Genomic DNA, 22,073 nt, shown 5'->3' on the forward strand with positions numbered 1-22,073 from the left:
TAACTATTACCATCACCATCATCATCACTATCACCATCATCACCACCATCACCATCACCATCATCATCACCATTGTCATGTATGTGGCCATCACACGGAGGCAGGTCCCTAAAAAAGCTACTCTCCTAGGGTCCCCTGGTCCTCATGACGTCAGGCAGCTTATCTTACTGCCCTCTGCTACCCTAAGGTCAGGAGTGGGCAGTTCAGGGTGGGCTCCCAGGCCCACAGAGGCAGCCTCTCCCTGCTTAAGCTGCTCTTCACGTCCTGGTCGTGGCAGAAAAATCTACTCCAAAGTGAGGGACAATGGCTCAGCCGTGGCTGGGCCACCCTGCTGCCTCCCCCCTCTTTCAGGCCCAGCCTCTGATGAGAACAAAGCTGGATTTTAATAATCCCCTTGGCCATCTGCTCAGGCCCGCCTGTGGGGACTTGCCCACCAGCACCCCTCTCCTCCCAAGGTGACCCAAATCTGGGGGAGGCCCGGTCCTCCTGCGTTCCCCCCTGCCCCACCCCACCCATCGGCCAGCCTCAGCCCGGGCCCACCAAAGGCCCAACCTGGGGGAGCGACAGGAACAAACTGCTCTCAGCACCTCTGTTTGCACAGAGGGACCAGAGGCCCCGGGAAGCGGGGAGCCGGGGTGAATGTGGCTTTGCCGAGCTGCTCAGGCTTGTCCCTCCTGGACCCGTCTCTGGACACAGGCAGGACCCACCCCCAGGGTCCCCCGTTTAAAGCAGGGTGTCCCACGGTGCTCCCTGAGGCTGGATTGGCTCCCTCAGGGGCGTTAAGCAGGGAAGGGTGGACGAGTGCGGGAAACACTGGGTTAAATAACTGACTAATCTCAGCACAGATGGGTTCCTCACAGCCTTTAAAATGCTAATGGACTTTTATGAATGGGGCGGGGAGTGGAGAGACTAGGAAATGCTTCCGCAACTCCTCCAAACACACAAACCTCCCTCGAGCCTCTCCTCCCTCCCCCAACCCCATCCTTACGCTTCCCTCCCCCTCCCCCCTTCCACTCCCACCCTCACCTCCACCAGGTGGCCATCGGAACACACACTTTAGGAAAGGCAGTTTTATGTCATCCCCCCTGATTCTTTCTGGGGTAATTTCCGGTCTCAGCCCCTCCAGATCCCCCTACAGCTGAGGTGGGGGAGAGCAGCTGGAGGGAGGTGGCAACACAGCTGCGAATGCAGGACACCCCCATCAACTCTGGCCCTAAGCTAGTCACCGGGCAGTGACTCCTGACCAGCCCTGGCTCCCTGCCCGCACCCCAGACGGGATCCAGTAGTGCCCCCCGGCCCGGCCCTGGAACTCCCTGGTCAGCCTCCCCAGTGGCAGAGCTCACAATCATTTAGTCTGGCTCTGTTAAACCTAAAAAAAACAAAAAAAAGAAAAAGTGGGCTGTGGGCTATTGGGCTCAAAGCCCAGCTCTGGCACCTACTTGTTGAGTGATCTTGGGCAAATTCCTTAACCTCTGTGCCTCAGTTTCCCCCATGGTAAATGACTGAGGACAGTGGTCTGTAAACATGTATTACTATTGATATTATCACTGTAACATCAGCATTCTGCCTTGTCATGCCTCTGCCACATACCCATTGCCAGGGCCCGAGCTGGGCACACCCAGGCACGGGGAAAATAGTGCCCACTCTGGAACCAGGCAAACATAGTTTAATCCCTTACAAGCCGTGGGATGTTGAGCAAACCACTCCACCTGGCTGAGGCTCAGTTTCCTCCTGTGAAGAGGATCAAATGAGATGACTCTGGCGGTGTACTCAGCCTGGGGCCTGGCACCTTTTTACTGCTCAGCAAATGCCAGTCTCCTTCCCCTGGTCCCCACCCACTGCTGCTGCCCTAGAGCCAGGCCTGGCCCGGGTGTTGAGGGCCACATCCCCAGCCTGGGGTCCAGCCCTCCCCCTGGCGGCTCTGAGCAGAGTGCAGCGGGCCCCCGGGGTGGTGGCATCAGCCAGCTCAGCCTGGGGGAGCAGTACCACTTCCGCCTCTGTGAACTGGGCTCCCTGGCACCGGCTCTGAGAGGGAAGCTGCTCTGGGGGTTCCCGAACCTTCGGGGGTAGAGTCTGCAGAGCTCCGGACACAGTGAGAAGCCCGGCTGGAATCTTGGCTCCCTCAGGCTCTGTGGAGCCCAGCAAGGCCCCTCCCCACTCAGGCCCCACGTCCTCCTCAGCCCTGCCTGTACTGCGTCCCAGGGCGCAGAGAGGATCGTCCTGCTTCCAGAAGAGTCCAGCTTACCTGTGCTCACCCTTCTCTTGAGGAGAACCCTCAGGCCAAGGAGTCATTTTTCCAGAAAGCAAGACCAGGTGAGCTAGTGCTGAACCATTCCTGGCCTCTCCAGCCTTTCCTCCTCTGCCCCCTCACACACGCAGGGGTCTGGGGAACCAGCCAGGCCGGTGTAGGTGCATGTGGTGAGCCCCCACTGGGACAGGGGAGTGTCCAGGAGACGCACACAGCTGTGTCCCCACGGTGTCCCCCTGCCTGGCACACATGGGCACCCAGTGAACACCTTCATATTAATACTATTAATCATCATAAGATTCCCTAACTCTTAAGAAGTACTTGCCAGGTGCCAGGTACATACTTTCCATACACGAACTCATTCCTTTAAATAAGTAAAGGGGGAAGGAAGGAAAGGAGGGAGGGAGGAGATATTCCCAGCCTCTGACCCTGACCTTGACCTTTGGCAACCTATGCCCCTCCTGGGGTCCTGATTCTCCAATCTGTGAGATAGGGGAGCTGAGGATTTGGACCCCATGACCAGTTCCTTTCTCCTCTGACCTTCTAGGAGCCTGCGGCCATGAAAATGTGGTTTCCCCGGAGAGGATGCCTCACCAAGCCCTCTACTACCCCCATCCCTTCGGCCCCTGAAACTGGCTCAGAGAGGTGGAAGAAGCCTTAAGACATGGGGTGGGGGGAGGAAGGGGAGCCCGTTGGCTCCTAGGAGGCCCGATTAACCCCCTTTTACAGTTGTGCCCAAGGAGGCCAGGATGGAAAGGACCTGCCTGTGTCAGGAGGTGGGTATGGGGACACAGAAGTCCTGCTCCTAGAACAGGGCCCCTTCGTTTCCTCTTCGTGGCTGCCTCGGCGACATTTCACAAAAGAAGCGTCGCTAGATGGTGGAGAGCAGCGGCCTGGCAGGGGGAGGGGTCTCGGAGCGTGACGGGGACAGCCCGGGTGTGGGGGGGTCGTGAGTGAGGAGGCAAGTGAGAGGGAGGGTCTGCATCTCTGCACCCCAGCTCCCACCCCTCCTCCATCAGGCAAGAGGCGGGGAGAGGTAAGCAGGAAACCAGGAGGGGCTGTGAGAGTCCCACTTCCTGCCTCACCTCAGAAAAGGGGAAGGTCCCAAATGCAGAATTCACAGCTTCCCCTAGACGGGGTGGAGGCTGGGCAGGATGGGGGTGGTGGATTTCCCCGCCCCCCCTCCCCCTGTCCCACACTAGACATTCAGTGAGGAGAGAAGCTGTGGGTGAGAAAATGGGGGAGGAGAAAGGCAAAGGTGTGATCTAGCAAGTATCAGCCTCAGGGGTTGAGCAGAAATTCTGTGCTACTCCCTTGGGGCTTGAGAGCCCAAGTAACTTCCTTAAGGTCACACAGCTAGTCAGTAATGGAACCAGGAGTTGTGCCCAGGTGGTCTCACTCCAGAGCTCATCTAGAAGGAGAGAGCTTCTGGTGAAAATTCCTGGGCACCCTGGATTCCAGCATTCAAGGACTCAAAGTTCATCAACAGTAAAGGAGATTTGAGTCTGGAGAGGGCAAGGTCACTGCCCCAGGTCACAGAGTGACCTTGTGGTAGAACAAGGAAGGACCGGGTTCCCCTATCCCCAGGGTCTCCCGAGCGCCCCCCTCCACCCCACCGGGCCCAGTACCTTGGCTCCGAGGCGCAGCTGGTCGATGGTGTTCTCGGCCTCAGCGTACTTGGTGAGGAGCTTGTGGTAGTCCTCCTGCAGGAGACGGGGGTGGGCAATGAGGTCACGCACCAGGCCCCTCACTGTGAGACCCCTCGCAGGGGACCCATCCCCCAAAGGGGGCCTCTGGGTGCCTCGGAGTGAAAGAGCTCTGTAGTGGTAGTTCAGCAGAACCCTTCAGGCTCACGTGCAATACAGACCCCCACGGCCAAATTCTAGGGAGTTGGAGGTGGCAGGACAACTCCTCCACCATCCCTTCTACACCCCTGACAGTGAGTCAGGGATGAGGGCCTTTGGGCTGGTTCGCCTCGATGAATAACCATAGCAACTTGCTTATTTGTCCGAATTCCCTGCCCTCATCTGTCTTCCCCACTGCTCTGTTCCCAGGAATTAAGTAATATGTGTTTAATAAGTATTTTTTAATGGCTGATTGAATCATCTAAGGGTCCGGTAGTAGAAAAGCAGAAGACTTGAAAATCACAGTTGCCTTTACTCAGAGTCACTATTTGCCATAAACAAAACTGAAGAGCTTCTTAAAACAAGTCATTACAGGGGAAAAGCAAGAACAAGTGTCACTGGTCGCCTTTGAAGGAGGCCAGGGAACTGACGCATTGTTCTGAACACTGGTAATTAGAAGGGCAGAATCAAGCGTTTCTCCTGTCTTTCCCACGTGAACAAGGCCTTGGTAACCAAATAGTTGATGAGGGCAAGTTTCACTTTATAGAAGATTTCCCGCAAATAAATGCAGAAGGAATGCTAGCATTAGGACACTACCACTCTGTCACCCCCAATGAAAGCCTGGATCAAGGCAACGACGACCGTCAGGGGTCCTTAACACCACAAATGAGAGACCAGCAGGCCGTTTACACCTCCTGAAGGCACCACCTATGATGGGCTCTTGCCAAAAAAAATCCCTACCGGCACAGAGCTCATGATCTGGGGGGAAATAAACAGACGACAACAACTCGAAAACGCCTCTGCGTCTAACTGGGCCAAACACAGGACACAGAGAAGACAACGGGACACACGAAGAAATATCAGAGAGTGTATCAGCAAACCGCAGAGTGTGGGAGACTCTACAGGACAGAAACCGGTTTCCTTAACAAATAAATTACAAGGAAGAAAGAGATCTGACCAAGAATGCCAACAGAAAGGCAGGGTGGGGAGGCGGTGCGCAGAGACCTGAAAAGGCACAACGACCGCATACAATATCTGAGCCGTGTTTGGATCCTGATTCAAACAAACCAGAATAAACAAGCCATTTATGAGACAGAGTGGGAGACGTGAACGCTGACTGGATGTTGGTTGATATTAAGGAATTGGTGTTAAGTTTTAGGTGTGCTGAGAGTATGGTTATCTTTAAGAGAGATTCCTTACCTTTAGACATACACACTAAAATATTTGGGGGTAAATGATTTGAAGCCTGAAATTTGCTTCAGAATACTCCAGTAGGGTGAGAGGAGGAACAGGTGAGGCCATAGATGAAAAAGGTTGCCAGGGGCTGGACGATGGGTCCATGGGGGTTCATTACACTATTTTCTCTCTTGTATATGTTTTGAGTTTTTCATAGCAGGAGTTAAAAACAAACAAACACGGCCTACCCTTGCAGCATGAGTGCAATCACTGCTTTTTTGAGCCAAGGGCTTGGGACTGTCCCCATTGCAGGGGACCCCTGACCGAGCCCCAAGGCCCCCCACCCCGACCAGCCTCCAACCCAGACCAACAGGTGCCTTGGTGTAGAAATAAGTTGGGCTTACCTGGAGCTGATGGACCAGCTTGGTGGCTTGTTCAGGCGTCTGAAATTCTCGGGGTACCCTGGTGGTGGGGTGAGTAGGAGGGGGGTCCTCTCCTGGGCAGACTTGTCCGCTGCTTGACAGCAACTCCCGCACAATCTCGGCAGGTGACTTGAAGATCAGTGGCCTGGCAGGGCCCTCAGGCAGCCTGCTGTGGTTCTTGGCTTTGGGAGGGCGGTAACTCTCATCTTTGGGGAACTTCACCCGGGGTCCCACCTTGGAGAAATCAGGGAGGGGGTAGTTCAGCCGCCCCTGGCCATACTTGGGGGCATCAGAAGATGAGTGACCAGCCAGAGTGGCTCCCGGCCTGGGCGGCGGCCTGTCCTGTCGAGCTGGCCTAGGTGGAGGCTTCAGGGGGCTGATGGAGCCGGTGAATCGGGAAGGGAGCGGCTTGGGTGATATCCGTGTCCGCTTCCAGGATTGGTCCCCGGGCTGAGAGCACGAGAGGCTGGTGGTTTCTCTCCTCCATCTATCTGCAGGACACTGGACGCTCTGGGCTGGAGGGGCTGAGGACTCCTGGAATTCCGTGGCCGTTGCCAGAGTAACGCTTCCTCCAGTTCTATCGTTTGGGTTTAGGAGGTGGTGACTGGAGCTCTGGGGTGAAGTTTCTGCCAGGGCAGCGGGTGGGGGGCCATCAGTCTCTCCCTCCCAGGTAGAATCCAGGCTGCCACTGGGGGGGTTGAGGCTCACAGTTCCACTGCTCCATGACCTGGAAGAGCTGAAGTCAACAGTTGGGTTGACCTCAGAATGTTCTGGAAGTTTGTCTCCACTGGCTTGTTCGTCAGAAGCCACCCAGCCTGTGGGCTGACCCCAGCCCAGGGCCATGGGGCTGGTGTCCCCATTGCCCCCCGAGCTGAGATCAGTTTCATACCCCAACCTTGGGGAGCTCTCTCCAGCTTCCTGGACCTCAGGGCCTCCCACGGCCTCATCTGCCTCCTCTTCAGTCATGTCCAGTTGAGGATCCTGCTGGGGGGGCCAGCTGAGTGGCAAGTTGGAACTCTCTGGGCTGTCCACATCCTCTGCTTCAAACTCTGGAAAGACAGGTCATTGCTTAGTATAGGCCAGGTCTGGACTTGCTGTGTCACATTACCTAGGCCATCTCACCCCTCTGGGCTTTCATTTCCTCATCACATGGTGACGGCAAGAAGCCCAGCGATCCCCCCATAGAGCCGAATACTTTTCGAACATCTCCTCTAGTTGTCTCAAAGGTCCTCCAAACTCAATCCTCAAACCTGGTTGTCCCCCTAGCGTTTCCTGTCTCAGCAAATGGAAACATCATCCCACCCAACTGCACAAGCCAGAAACCTGGGAGGCATCTTTGCCATCTCCCTCCCCCTATCCCAGACAATCCAATCTGTCACCTGGTCCTGTCCCGATTACCTCCTATGGTGCTCTCAAACTCACCTGCTGCTCTAGAGTCCAGAACCAGCAGGTTTTCCCAAGTCTACATCCTCTCTTGCCTGGACCACTGCAGCAGCCACCTAATCATCTCAATCCTCACTCTTATTCTCCACATGAAAACTCTTCACTGTCTTCCTGTTGTTCCCAGGAGAGAGCTGAACCTTTAATATGGTCCTAAGGTCCCTGTCTCCACCCCCCATTAGCTCTCCTGCTCCATCTCTTTCCATGGTTCCCCTCAGTCTCTCCCTGCTCTAGCCATGCCACATCCTCTCCTACCACAGGGCCTTTGTACATGCTGATCCCTCTGCTAGGGTCCTCTCTCCCTCCCTTTGTCTAGTTAACTCCTATTTGTCCTTCGTACATTAACTCAACCTTGACCACATCAAGGAAGTCTTCTCTGATCTCTCTAACTTAGGTCAAAAGCTCTCTTTTATAGGCTTTCATATGACTGAATACCTCTACTTTGAAATATTTATTACAGCTGCAGTTTTCCATTTATTTATGTGATTCTTTCATTAATATTTTCCTCCCCCACTACACCGTAGGCTTCATGTGGGCAAGGATGCTCTCTGTTTTTATTTATTATTGTATTTGCAGAGGAGGTGCTCAGTATTTGTTGACTGAAAAGAAAGAAGGAAGGAGGACAATAAGGCATGCAAAGCTCCCAGAAAATGGATAGTTGTTATAAATATTAGATAGTAAGTGCTCAAGAAATATCCATTCATCCATCCCACTCACCCATCCACCCACTCACCCATCCAACACCCACTCACCCATTGATCCAACCATCCATCCTTTCAATCATCCATCCATCCACTCACCCATCCATCACCCACTCACCTACCTATCCATCCAGCTATCACTTATCCATCCATCTATCACTTATCCATCCATCTATCCATCCACCTACCTGCCTATCCACCTACCCATGCATCCATCCACCTGTGCATCATCCGTGCAGTCAGCGCTTATGGAGCACCTCCTCTGTCCTAGATCCTGTGTCAGCCTCTGGCACAGATCCAAAGTTTCATGAGATACAGTCTGAGTACCACCAAGCACAGACTCTCTGCTCTGGCCAGATGCACCTTTGTCATAATCCTTATATCACTCTTTGCTTCCCCATGCTCTTTCCCCTACCCTTGGCACCTCTACATCTTTCATCTCCTTAAAATCTCCTTCAGCAAGTCTCTCTTGTTTACAGCAGCGTACTTGAAGCCCAGAGAGGTTAAGTAACTTGCCAAAGATCATGCAGTGGTTCAGAGCAGTCCTGGACTTAGAAGCAAGGTCCCAGCTATGCAGGCAAGTTAGTCTCTGCTGATGGGGGTCATGCAGTGGGATGAAGAGATCGGGCTTTGGAACCGGGCAGACCTGGCTTCAATCCTGGCTCTTCTGATGCCTCATAGGGCACCCTGAACAAGTAGCTGACCTCTGTGGCAACCTTTACTCTACCTGGAGGCTAGTCTCTCCTACCTGGAAGAAGGTGGTGAGGAAAGGTGGCGATATGGCTTGCGCCCTGCCCAGCCCTTTGCCTGGCACACAGTAAGGGCACAGGACATGGCAGCAGCTGTTACATTACAGCAGGGGGTTACCATGTGACCTCAGGAAGAGACGCCTCTGCCCTTTCATCCCAGTGCATCCCCGTCACCATTCCCTAAGGAGAGCTCGGAAAAGGCTCCTGAGTGGGTAGCTGTGGGCAAACCCCACTTTAAACAGACCTGGCATGAGGAACTTGGGGTCACTGCACAATCTACTATCAGCCTGACAGCTTCTCTGACATCTACGGGGGCCTGCCTGATTCCAGAATCCTAAAACAGCGTGTTTCATTCATATTCAAATGCAATAATCACTATGTAATCAAGCTCAAAGGTGTTATTACTCCCATTTCACAGGTGGGGAAACCAAGATTCAGAGAGGAGAAGGGACTTGTTGAGCCAAGCTAGGAATTTAGTCTCAGTTGTTCTTGATGCAAAGAAAACAGTTATTTTAGAAAACAAGGGAAGCCATCATTCTCGTTGCTAATTGGGATTTAAAAAAATCGTAGAAATGGGCAGAGCCTCTGGACCAAGCAATTTAAAATATCAAGGTTATTATCAAATTAAGTGTGCAAAGATATACTAGTGACATATCTCTGCATTATTTATAATAGCAAAAACTGAGAAACTACCTAAATGCCCAGCAGTAAGAGGACTGGCCCAACAAATTACAGAATATCCACACCAGGGAATTCCTAAGCAGACATTAGAAATGACTTGTGGAAGAATATTTGATAAGCTGGGAAAGCGTTCATGTCTATTAAGTTACAAAAAAGCAAGTTACAATAAAGTTTGTAGAATACTGTTCCATATTCATACTACATTTATATATATATATATATATATATATATATATATATATATATATATACACACACACACACACACACACACACACACACACACACATATGAAAGAGAGCAGCTATCTGGATAATAAGTAATTTTTAGTTTTTTTTTCCTTTGGCTTATATTTTCTGATTTTTCTGCAATGAACAGTATTGTTTACATAATTTAAATCTTAAAAAAAATTTAAATTGTAGGCTTCGTAGATTTTAACTTAAAAAATTTTTGAAACTCTCTCTATTCCTGCCTCCTGCCAGAAGGGGCGAATGTTTGGGGGACACCACTGTGGGATTGCAGGGGAGTCGGTCTCACCCTCTTCTGCAGACTCTCCTGATTCAGGATCTGGGCGCCCATCAGGCTGTGAGTCCGGGCCCCACTCCAGTGGCTGTAGGCACTGCTGGGCCAGGCGGAAGTCCTCCAGGAGCTCAGGGCTGGTGGCACTGGGAAAGGGTGCCTCTTCTACCAAGCTGCATGCACCACTCCCATCAGCATCCTTTCCCTTTTCAGCCCAGGCCCAGCGCCTCTGCCGGGGCCCTTTTCCCAGGCCTGACTCGGCCCAGTGGACCTCCGTCCCGGAGCTGGCCATTGGGCCTGGCCTGAGTTTCACCTGGGCCCCTTCATCTTCAGGAGATGGAGCTGCCCCTATGGGCACCAGAGTTCCCGCCGGCTCCTCTCAGCACCAGCCATCCTGCCTGTGGCCTGTCGGGGACACAATCAAATGGAGAGGCATTAATCCTTGAACCCCCTCCTTTCTTCAGAAGCAGAAATTACCAGCAGGAACTCTGGAGTCAGAAGCCCTGGTTCAGCTCCTGGCTCCACCCCTTTGAAGCTGCATGACCTTGGCCAAATCACTCCACCTTGGATTTCTTCATCAGTAAAACTGGGGTAATAATTCCTCTCTCTCTCAAGAGTTTTATAAAATTACCTGAGATATGGGATGAGGAGGCCAGTGGCCGGCACACAGCAGGTGTCCCATGTGTGCTAGTGCCTGTTACCACGTGCCAGGCTCCACACGTGGGCGCCAGGACACAGGCCCTGCTCACATGAGAACTGAGGGCCCAGGAGGAAGCAGACAAACAACCGGCAACTAGAGATCAAAGTGAGAGCGATGGGAAAGCACGGGGAGGGGCCCTGGGGGTCCAGCGCAGGCCCAGGAAGTCAGGATAGGTCCCATTTAGAGGCCACGCCCTCTGGGAACCTTCCTGACCTGCTCTTGGGTAAGATTTCAGATCGTGAGTGGGGGACCGGTGAAAAGAGCATTCCAGTATCCAAAATAATTGAAAACAGGTACTCAAACGAATACGTGTACACGCACTTCCCTAGCAGCACTATTTGCAATCGCCAAAAGGTGGAAACGACCCAGATGTCTATCAGTGGATGGATGGACAAACAAGTTGTGGTCTATCCACACAGTGGAATATCATCCAGCCACTAAAAGGAGTGAAGCACTGACACGTGCTACAAGGATGAATCTCAAAAACGTGATGCTAAGTGAAAGAAGCCAGACACAAAAGGTCACATACTGTATGATTCTATCTGTACGGAATATCCACAATAAGTAAATCCATAGAGAGAGAAAGCTGACTAGTGCTTTAGCTGGGGGAGTGGGGAGAGGGGAGTGACTGCTTGAATGGGCACAGGCGTCCTTTTGGGGTGATGAAAATGTTTTGGAACTAGATAGAGGTGGTGCTTGCACAACTTTATAAGTATACTAAATGTCACTGAATTGTTCATTTTAAAATGGTTAAATTTTATGTTATGTGAATTTCATCTCAATTAAAAAAAAATTTTCAGGCAGGGGTTCCATCAAGTACCAAGGCCTGGAGGCAGGAGGGGGCGACATGTAAGTGGTTTCCCGATGGCTGTGCTAGTGGGGGCAGGAGCTGGGGCTCTGATTGCAGAGAGTGTGGGCATGCAGACCACGGGAGAGCAGGTCGAGGTGCAGTTAGAAGTTTCTCTCTGGCTGCCTGGGGAGAATGAACCAGAGGGAGAGCCTGGTTGCACAGGGACCTGTGGCACGGGAAGGATGGCTGCAGAAGGGCTCCTCCCTGCCTGCCTTCTGTCCTCTCCTCCTTTCCCTCTCTCCCTTCTCTCCCTCCCATCTCCTCTCCCCTCCCGCTATGGCCAACACCCCCAAGTGCTTCCTCTGAGCCCTGGAAACACAAGGCTGACAGAGCAGCGGCATGGTCCCACCCAAGGAGCTCATGCAAAGCACCCACTCTACGGGCAGGAAAACTGAGGCCCAGAGAGCAGAGGGTCCTTGGCTGAAGCCGCACATGGGTCGGGACAAGGCTGGCATGAGAGGTTACCTTGCAGCCGTGGAGACAATGAGAATAACTCCAGGCCTCCCAGGACAGACACGCCCTGTGTTTGTCCCTGCAGCCTCGTGTGCGACTGGGTCTTGGTCAGAGCCTTGGTTCATACCGTTGGGAAAAGTCAGCAGGCAACTATTTCTGGATAGAGAGCCCCCCAGGGATTGGCTGCCACCTTCTCAAGGGCTGGGGTAGGAACGGGGACTAACATTGTCCCCACTCTGGTCTCAGGGGCCTCACCCTCTTCCCCCGACACAATCTTCCTCCCTCCTCCCTGAATTTCCCCCAGATCACCCTGTAAGCCTCCGCATGACCCCCGCCACGGATGCTGGGCCCTCTCTGTGCCACCCAGGCTGGAAGCTTTACTGCCTGTTCTCGATCTGCCCTCACCCCAAACAGGTAAGTAGGTCATAGGAAAACTATTCTTCAAATGAGAAAACTAAAACTTAGCATGGAATAGTTACTTGACCAAGATCACCCAGCTGGTTAGTGACAGCAAGATTTGGAACTGTCGATTTTGGCCCAGTGAGTGGTCTCCAGTGTTTTTTGTTTTTTTTTAATCACACAACTCATCATTAAAAATATATTTGCTCATATACCTAACATGTATTTCTTATAACATCACCTGCATGCATTCTCACACGAATATATTACGTGTTGGAAAAAATATATCTAAAATTGAATTTTTAAAAAGATCTAATAGAAAATAAATATTTTAAAAGGAAGTTCTAATGCTTGCTTTCCACACCCTCTCGGGGCGCCTGTACCCCTCTTGGAAATCCCTGCCAGCTTGAGTGCTCTTAAGAATCCTCTAAGAATGCAGATCCCTAAGGTCAACCTGAAGGGACGGGGCCCAGGAGTCCGCATTTTAAACCAGCGCCCCAGGGAAGGCCCACCCTTTGACCTTGACTAGGCCTTCCGGACCCTGCCACGATGGCAGGTGTGGAAGGTGCTAAAAGCCTTTGCTTTTCTCTTTCTGAAACCTCCGCCAAGGAAGTGGCTGGGGGAGGCGTGTGGGTTTTTTTGACTTCTAAAGGGCTTTTTTCTAGCCGTGCCACAGAGCAGCCCGTCCAATCACAGAGGCCTCGGGTGCACAAAGAGGAACATCCTGTCTCCTGGGATGACTCAGTCATTGCAGAAATCTCACTGTGACCAGGGAAAGCCACTGGTTGGAGGCAGCTGCGGTCACTGGCTGGAGTTTTGCACATGTTCCCCAGGCCCCCAAACTTGTGAGCCTCTCATGAGCAAAAGCTCTGCATTTTGCGCACGCCACTGCCCGGGGTGCCATGGAGTCCAGGACCAGTCGGTCAGCCAGTCAGTCAACAAACACACACGAGTGCCAAGCACGCGCTGACCTCACGCTGGGATGAGGACGCCTGCTCACTGGGCTGCTGTGAAAGAGAAGCAGGCAGGGTGTCTGGAGACCAGCTTCTAGCCCTGGTGCTGCTCCACCGTGAACTGCTGGGCTTAGGTTTTCCTCACTGTAAGATGGAGAAAATGCCACCTGCTCTCGCAACCATGGGGAGCGGCGCCCTGTTAGGGTGGGCTGGGAGGTAGGGGAAGGGGCTAAGTGAACTTTGAGGTTCCTGGTTGACTTGTTGGCTTCTGAGGACCACAGACTCCAAACAGTTAACGCCCTCCTCCTCCCTGAGGTCCCACTTCAGAGTAACAAAGATATATATTGAGCACCCAGTGGGTGCAAATTAAGAAAACCTATGATCTCCTACTGTGTGCCAAGCACCACACAAGACTTGAGGAATAAAGACCTGAGTAAAAGCGTTCCAAAATTTCAGATGGGGGGTGGTACAGAAGGATTACTGTCGAAGGAAGCATTGAGCTGGGCCTGAGAGACAAAGAGGATTTGGGGGAGAAGAATGAGGAAGGGCATTCCAGGCAGAGGGAAAAGCACAGGCAAAGGCACAGAGGTCTGAAATATGAACAGAACTAGACAGAGAGCTATGGCAGGGGTGCCTGAATAGCGGCCAAAGACAGGGTGGTTCTAGACAGCCTTCTCGAGGGCACAGGGCCGCTCCCGAGGGGCAGTGGGGTTGGGTGAAGGCCCAGTGGGGTTGGGAGGCTGAGCCCAGGAGAGCCCCGTGAGCACTAAGCCCCCTCAAGGGCTGGGCTGTCCCCATGGGACTGCTTTCTCCAGGGCTCAGGGGCCCTGCCAGCCCTGGAGAAACTAGCCCCCCAAGGAGGCACCACCCACTCCCCGTCCTTTTGTACGTCTCCTCCCTCCATCCACACCACCTCTGCCGCTGGCTCTCTCGAGGGTCTGCGAGACCCTTGTGGTCTCTTTGTCCCCTTCCCGAGTGGTTCAGCCACCCCCAGTGGGCTTCTCTGCCCCCAGGTCCCAAAGTGGAGACCTTTCCCTTTATGGCTCAATCCCCAGGTTCTCCTCTGCCAACTTCAGCAGCGCAGCCCACCTCTGCTTCCTCATGCCCTCCCAAGCCCCTCACTCTCCAGCAGAGCTCTCCTAGGCACCACCCCCCTTGCTCCCACCCAGTCCCTGACATCTCCCAGATGTGGAAACTGAGCCGCGGAGAGGTGGCCGCCTTTCACAAGACCTCGCAGCCCGGAAGTGTGGCCAGGGATTGAAATCCAGGGCTTGTGACTCCGAAACCAAGTCCATCAGACTTGGTGGGGCGGCGAGAGGAAGGGGAAGGAAGACCCCCTTACCAAGTGGCTGGGCCCCTCCAGAAAGGCTGGGCTTTTGAGCTCAGAGCCCCATACTCGGCAGCCCTCCCTGAGCAGCTGGCAGGGCACAGACCTACTGTTCTCAAGGGGTTCCCGCCAGCCGTGTAGAAACCAGTTCCCGCCAGCCGTGTAGCACAGCCACTTCCCCCTCTGGACGTACCCTGCCCCCAGCTCTCTCCGGCGGCCGCAGAGGCCGAGGAGAAAGAGGAAAGATGCCGCTTGCTGCTGCGGACTCTTGTCCCGCCAGCCTGAAGGGCCGGGCTGGGTCTGCCGGCCCACCCCTGGCTCCTCTCCTTGTCCTTACTCGGCAGAAGGGGCCACTCTTTAGTGGGGACCCCCTGCTGCCTCCTGGCTGCTCTTCACCCGTGCATCATGTCTGAAGCCCCTTAGCAGCCCCTGGGGCTAACTCGCCACGTGCAGATGAGGACATCCCGGGCACAGAGAGGGACCAGCACTTGCCCAAGTTCACAGAGATCAGAATCAGAGCTTTGGCTGGGATCCAGCATGCTGAGGCTTGAGGAAATCCCCCCCAAAATCCACCCTTGCCCTGGGTGCCGGGCTCCCCTAAGCCAGAGAGAATACAGCTGCCACAGCTGCAACTTCCTGGCTGGGCTGGTCCAGCCGCCCGGACTGTCCCAGAGAGCCTGTGACTGGCCCGTCCAGGGGGAAGGCCGCTCCCCCAACCCCCGCCCTCCTCGGCTCCCTCACCTCTCTCGGGCTCCGCCACCATCCTGCTGGCCCAGGCTCAGGGGACCTGCATGTGGCGTCTTTGTTCCAAACCTGGGGAGCCCCCTGCCTCCATGGCGCCCTGGCCCGCCTCCAGGCCGCTCTGCCAGCCCCAGTCGCTGCTCACAGACTAGCATCGCTCCCCACCTCTCCCCGCCCCTGCTGCGGCTGAGGCCGCCTCGCCTCGGCAGGAAGCGCCCAGCCTGATTTCCTACAAGTGTTTGTCAGAAGGAGGGGGTTTGTCTGCGTGCAGAGTGAGAGGCAGCAGAAGGAGCTTAACCCCTTGCAGGCCCTCTGCAGGTCAGCACCGCTCAGGAGAGGACTCATAGAAGCTTCCAGTGTCAGAACTTGGGACCATCTCAGCCAAAGTACAGACCGGGGACAATAAAGCCCAGAGAAGGTCAGAGGCTTGGCCAAGGTCACACAGCATGCTGAGCCTGGAAGGAGGTCTCCAGCAGCCTCAACCCTTTGAGGGTCTTCTCCGTAGCCCCCACCATCCAGGGCATGAACTTGATCGAGGATCCCTCTCTCACTAGGGCAGTGCCCGTCTGTACAATGGGAGCCCAGACTGGATGCTTGCTTGGCACCCTTCCAGCTCTGACTCTCTGTCCTGTCTGCCAATATGCGACTAAACACCTCAGGAAGGCTGCAATGATTCCTGCCATCCCACCCACTGTCCTCGCCCCAAACTGGGCCTGTAATTAGAGTGGGATTTTCCAGGCAGCATGGACGTGGGGAATTGGCTGATTGAACTGAATTTCAATGGCAGGGCACAAGACAGGCCAAGCCCTGGCTCCACTCTAGTGGAGACACAGACAATAAACAAACATGGAGAGAAACAGAGTGGGTGAGATGGGCTGCTTTTGGTAATACTGATGCCTAGGTTCACCCAGACTCATAGACTCAGTCTTTGGGCATCAGCGATTTTTTTTTTCTTTCGGCCCCGCCATACAGCATGAGGGATCTTAGTTCCCCGACCAGGGATCGAATCCATGCCCCCTGCATTGGGAGCACGGAGTCTTAACCACTGGACCACAAGGGAAGTCCCCATCAGCGATTTTAAAGTGTCCCAGGTGACTGGGATGTGTGGCCCTGGTAGACAATCTGTGGGTCAGAGAGTAACGGGTTGGGGCAAAGAGTTTGGGGATGGCCAGGAAGATCTCTGTGAGAAGGTGGCATTCAAACAAGGCACCAGAAGGAAGAGATGGGCAGGAACAAGCCACAAGAAGGGCTGAAGGCAGAGTATTCTGGAAGGGCAAGTGCAAAGGGCAAGGTGGGAACCAGTGGGGCTTTCCCTGAGAACGGCAAGTGTGTGTGCCCCGAGCAGAGCGAGCCAAGACGGAGAGGCAGGAGCAGGGCGGAGGGGTGGCCTCCGTGTCCCATCCCTGCACATTGTGGCTCCCGACTCTGGCCCCGCCCAGGATCCAGGAATTCTGATTCAGGAAACAAAAAGAAAAAGGAGAAAATTTGGCCTCTGTACTGTCCAAAAAGCCCTCCAGGTAATTCTGGTGAGCAGCCAGGTTTGGGAACCACCCGTGTAGCAGAGAAAAATGCATTTTACAGTCAATGCAGACCTGGGTTCAAATCCCAGCCCCACCTCTTGCTAACTCTGCGACGTCTGAGGCTTCACCTCTCCAAGCCTCAGTTTCTTCATTTCTATAACAGGGATAAGAAGAGTAGCCACCCCACAGCACTGCTGCCAAGACCCAATGAGGTAACACAAAGTGCAGAGCCGGGGGTCTGGAACACGAACTAATGAATGAATGAATGAATGAATACTCCCAAGGTCAGTTTGTGAGTATCTGGCAAAGCTAGAACCGGCGGCCCTCATCCCAGTTATCCCCCATCCCCTTCCCTGCCTTTTACCCTCATCTGGGTGGTGGGACTCTACCCGCAGCCCAGCCAGACGTGCAACAGAGCCAGACCCTAATGAGGCCCCTCCCTGCCAGTTCTGGTGACCATGTGGGCCATTGTGTGAGGGGCGGGCTCTCCTGACACCCCGTCACTCACTCACCCTCCCTCCCTGGCCATTAACCCAGGCAGCACTGCCATCAACGCCAGGTGGCTGCTGATGCCAGGCACGCCCCATGGCCCCTGGATAACCCCGAACCCAACTTAGCGGCAGCTGCCAAACCCGAAGGGAAACAGCCTCCTGTGCACGCTGTTCCATCTCCTTGACACCCACTTCTTACCAACCCTCCTCCCTGCCTTGGCTTGTGTGGTGCCCCCTGCCGGCACACCATCTCCACCCACGGCCAAATTCTATCAATACTTAACCAAATTGAGCTCATTCATTATACTGCTACCCTCAAACCCACCCTTCCCCATGCAGCTTGGCCCATCTTTCACTCAAGTGCACAAGCCAGAACCGACCATCATCCTGGATACTCCCCTCTCCCTTACATCCCAAAACCAATCCATCATCAACTCCTATTGATTTTATTTCCTCAATCTCACCAGAATCCATCCCATCTCTGCATCCCCACGTGGCCTTCTGCAACGGCCTCTCCTGGAAAGCTCTTAGGTCCCTCCAATCCATTCCTCACCCTGCACCAAGGGTTCTTTCCAAAATGGAAGTGTCCAAACACGGCCCTTCTGTGCTTAAAACACTCTGCTAGTTGCCCACTGCTCTGAGAAAGAAGATGAAACTCCACACCCTGGCCACCGCTCTAGTCTCTTCGCCCTCAGCGTGCTCGAGCAATACGGGGCTCCTTGGTGTCCCTGGGACAAATACCTGGTGCTTGCCCTCATCACCCAACCCCAATTCTTCTCCCTGGTAACTTGCAGGCAGCTTGCAGATCCCAGCCCCATGTGCCCTCCTCAGGGACTTGCCATTTGGAATTAGATGTTAGGTCTGTCTGCCTGACCACTGGGAGCTCTGTGAAGTGTCCCATTACATCCCTGTGCCCAGCACAGGCCCTGACACACAGGAGAAGCACAGTTAACACATGCTGGATGATCTACTGAATCTAGCCAGTCGCCCCAGCCTGGCTTGTGGCCCTCACATCAATCCAGTGAGGGTGATGTGACATCCCCATTTTACAGGTAGGTAAACAGAGGCCCCGAGAGCTGCAGGAACTTGCCCATAGTCACAAAGCTGGTGAGTGCTGCTGTAGATTCAGACACAAAAAGACCCGAGTCTTTAACGACCATGCTTGGTGCTCACACCGTGTAGCCTGTGGAGATTATTAATAACCTGGGCACCAGAAAATCGGGAGTGGAGTTTATTACCAACAAATTGCAATTCACTAAGCCAATGTTCTAACTTTATAAGGAGGCTCTGGTTCCTCACAGAGCCTTTCAGTTTTCTAAAGTGCTTTCTCATCCTTCATAGCACTAGATGCTTGAGAATCACTTTGGGAAGGAGGCAGGACAGGGGTATGATTCCATTGTACAGGTCAGCAAACTGAGGCCCAGGGATGGGGAAGAGATTAGTTCCTGGTCACCCAGGAGAAACAAAAGAGCAAACAAAACACCTTGGCCCCTACTGCCAGGGCTTGAGTACTTCCATCAGAAGCATGCCTGGAGCACTGCGGCTGCACAAGCCTGCCAGTCCTCACCACAAGAGCCCAGTAAGCCCTTGGCCATTTGCTCCCCCAGCCCCTGGGTCATGATGCTCTAACACCGTGGTGGCCATTTCTCACCCACTTTCCCACTGCCCACCCTCCCTGCTCCCTCCCTCCACAGTCATTCTTAAGCCCCACCTAAGTGGGGAAGGTGAATCTCTTTCTTAAAGTCTTCCCGCGCCTCCCAGGACACAGTCCAGGACCGGGATGGGCATTGCTTGCTGATGTGATGAGCCCTGGACAGCCACTCCTTCACATGATGTCCTGAGGTCCAGGGGGTACAGTGGAGCCACCAGGCTTCTCAGCCATCCTGGGGGAAACCAGGGGCTGGCGACTTCAGGATTCATGGGGGCTGAAGGCTGTTATTTCACCCTCTGCCCCTCCTTGAGCTCCTGATATCTCCCTTCCCTGGGGAAGAAATGAAAACCCATCCCAAGGACACCCACTCCTTCCTGCCCAGGTCGCTGAATTTACCCCCTTAGTTAAAATCCACAGGGATGTGGGGGTGAGGAAGCAGGGGAGGATTTCAGGAGTGAACCCAGAAGAACCTATGGAAGCCTGGCTTGGGAAGTGGAAACCCAAGTTCCAGCCTGAGTGATGCTGGACAAAAGCTTTTCCCTCTCGTAGCTTTGGAGCCTTGAGGCTTAATGAGATTCTCTCTGAGATTATCAGAAGTGAACTTCTAGCATAAAATCTCCTGGGTTCTTGATTCCACTTACCCACACAGGCAGAAACACTGTGCTGATGGGAGGCTGCGGGGAGCAGGTGTTCAGGGCACATGGGCTTCGTGAATAATCAGAGGCCTCCAGGTTCTCTCTTGAAAGCTGTGTGGCCTTAGGCAAGTCACTTAACCTCTCTGAACTCCAGAGTCCTCATCTGTAAAATGGGGCTTTACAGTATCCTTGGTCAATGAGGCTATGTACCTAAAGCCCTGGCCAGTGCCCAACTGGCACAGAGCTCATGAATAAATGACTTTGGCCATATTCATGAAACGCCCATATGGCCTGCTCCCTGCAGGACTGAGTTTAATTTTCCTGGCTCTCCTAATATCAACCACAGCTCAAGCTTTGAGTCCTTTACACAAAAGCGGACGGCCAGCCCTCCCAACCAGGTGGAGAGAAATGCTGCCATATCCCAGTGATTCTTTTCCCTGTGGCCCCCAAACCAGGTCTGGGGGTCACTGACCCAGCTAGAAACTATGTCTCCACCTTGAATCGTTAAGGATGGGAAGAAACAGGCCTTTCTCAGCCAGCTGAAACATGGGTTATGAGGAGGGTGTGGTCATATTGAGGAAAACACACTCATGCTCACACACTCGCACACACACACACCCACACTCTCAAATTTATGTTCCATGGAAAGAATCAAACAAAAAAAACGTGCATGTGATGGGAACGCATTGCCAACAGCAAAACTTTATTGCACGCCTATTATGTAAAGGCCCTTCCATGGATTAGAAGCTCATTATTTAATCCTCATACCAATCCAAGGAGGTAGGAATTATTATGCCCATTTCACAGCAGAGTAAGATGGGTTTGAATCAGGCTGTCTGAAACCAGACACTACAATCTTAATCACTTTGCGACTGAATCTTACAGTAGGTGGAAAGGTTGGAAACAACCTCAATGTCCAATAACAGAGGATCATTAAAATAAATGATGATATTTCCACTCAAAGGAATATTATGCAGTGATTAACAGTCATACTGTAGAAGACAATAAAGTGATGTAAAAAATTGTGATATGTTAAGTGAACAAGCCAGTTATAAAATAATGTGTATCTAGTGTGAGTCCGTTAAAGAAAAACACAGTAAAATGTGGAGAAAGAGAAGGGAAAGAGGAAGGGAAAAAATGAGAGAGTTCCTCCAAAATGTTTACAATAATTATTATTAGGTAGAAAACTAAGGCAAGTTTACTCTTTTTCCTTATGTGTGTTTTCTAAAAATAACAGTTGTTTTAAAAATAAGAGGGCTTCCCTGGTGGCGCAGTGGTTGAGAATCTGCCTGCCAATGCAGGGGACACGGGTTCGAGCCCTGGTCTGGGAAGATCCCACATGCCGCGGAGCAACTGGGCCCGTGAGCCACAACTACTGAGCCTGCGCGTCTGGAGCCTGTGCTCCGCAACAAGAGAGGCCGCGATAGTGAGAGGCCCGCGCACCGCGATGAAGAGTGGCCCCCGCTTGCCACAACTAGAGAAAGCCCTCGCACAGAAACGAAGACCCAACACAGCCAAAAATAAATAAATAAATAAAAATAAAAATAAAAAATAAGAGGAAAATGAACATTTACTATTCTTAAAAGAACAAAGCAAAACAAACAAAAGCCACTGCTGCACGTCTGTGCAGGGCTTCATTCTGATGAGACCTTGGGCCTGGCCCTCCTCGGTTTCCCGCCTATGAAAGTTGGGAAGAGTGGTTGGGCTCTTTGAGGGCCTTGGCAGCTCTGACATTCTGTGACATTCTGTATCCCCATCCCACAACTTCTCTCTTCCTCTTTTTAGACTCTGACACCATGTGCTTTTTCACACGGCACACATAGCCATTATACAACATGTAGGATTATGTGAAGATCACAAAAAAGGAAAGGAAGCAATCCCTGCCTTAGCCACTCTTAACATCTTGGGACATGGCATGTGTTATCTGATTGGAGCCTCATAATCGGGCATTTAACAGATGAGAAAAGGCTCAGAGAGGTTACACAACTTGCCCAAAGTCACACAGCACATTAGGGGCAGAGTTGGATCTGCACCCACAAGTAAAGCATTACCCTCCGAATGAATCCCTGATTGAGGGGTGGGGGGCTGAGTGCAGCCTCCTGAACCCTGAGGTCCCTCCCAGTCCTTGGTCCTTGGCTGTGGTCCCAAGACTGAGAAGACTCACAGCTGGGCATCCAACTCTGGCTTTGCTCACTGGTCCCTCCCCCACAATAGGCTCAGCTTGGAGTGGGGGGGTGGGAGGAATGCTGGCAAGGATCCAGGGGGCTGGTACAAGACCACCACTGAGAGCAGGGGGTCTGTCTCTGCAGCCGAGCTGGAGTTTGGCTGACACTTGGCAAGGAAGATCAGAGCCAATATGGGACTGTAGGCTGGAATGCAGGAGGGACTGAGAAAGCAAAAATGTGAAGGTTTGGGGGCAGAGAGGCCTGGGTCCAAATCTGGTGGTTCTGACCTTAGATATGTTTCCTAACATATGTTCTATATCCTCATCTACAGCCTGAGGGTAACACTGTCCTCAGGGACATGCTTGTAAAGTAATGGGATAGTGTTTGCCAGTCTTAGCACACAGGAGG

At 53.0% G+C, this 22,073-nt stretch overlaps 1 protein-coding gene across 2 annotated transcripts in view; it reads right to left on the reverse strand.

Annotated features, from left to right (window-relative positions):
- Positions 1-15,342, reverse strand: part of AKNA (AT-hook transcription factor) — a 42,525-nt gene extending 27,183 nt beyond the window's left edge. For both annotated transcript variants that reach the window (XM_057549323.1, XM_057549324.1), the window contains exons 1-4: positions 15,204-15,342; positions 9,799-10,185; positions 5,673-6,739; positions 3,877-3,951 (exon numbers count right to left, since the gene is read on the reverse strand). In XM_057549323.1, coding sequence (XP_057405306.1) covers positions 3,877-3,951; positions 5,673-6,739; positions 9,799-10,072 — 1,416 coding nt within the window. In that variant the 5' untranslated portion in view covers positions 10,073-10,185; positions 15,204-15,342. The remainder of the gene's footprint in view (positions 1-3,876; positions 3,952-5,672; positions 6,740-9,798; positions 10,186-15,203) is intronic.
- Between the last annotated feature and the right edge of the window lie 6,731 nt (positions 15,343-22,073).

The sequence above is a fragment of the Balaenoptera acutorostrata genome, chromosome 6 (genome assembly GCF_949987535.1).
Source record: "Balaenoptera acutorostrata chromosome 6, mBalAcu1.1, whole genome shotgun sequence".
In the NCBI taxonomy this organism is placed as follows: domain Eukaryota; kingdom Metazoa; phylum Chordata; class Mammalia; order Artiodactyla; family Balaenopteridae; genus Balaenoptera; species Balaenoptera acutorostrata.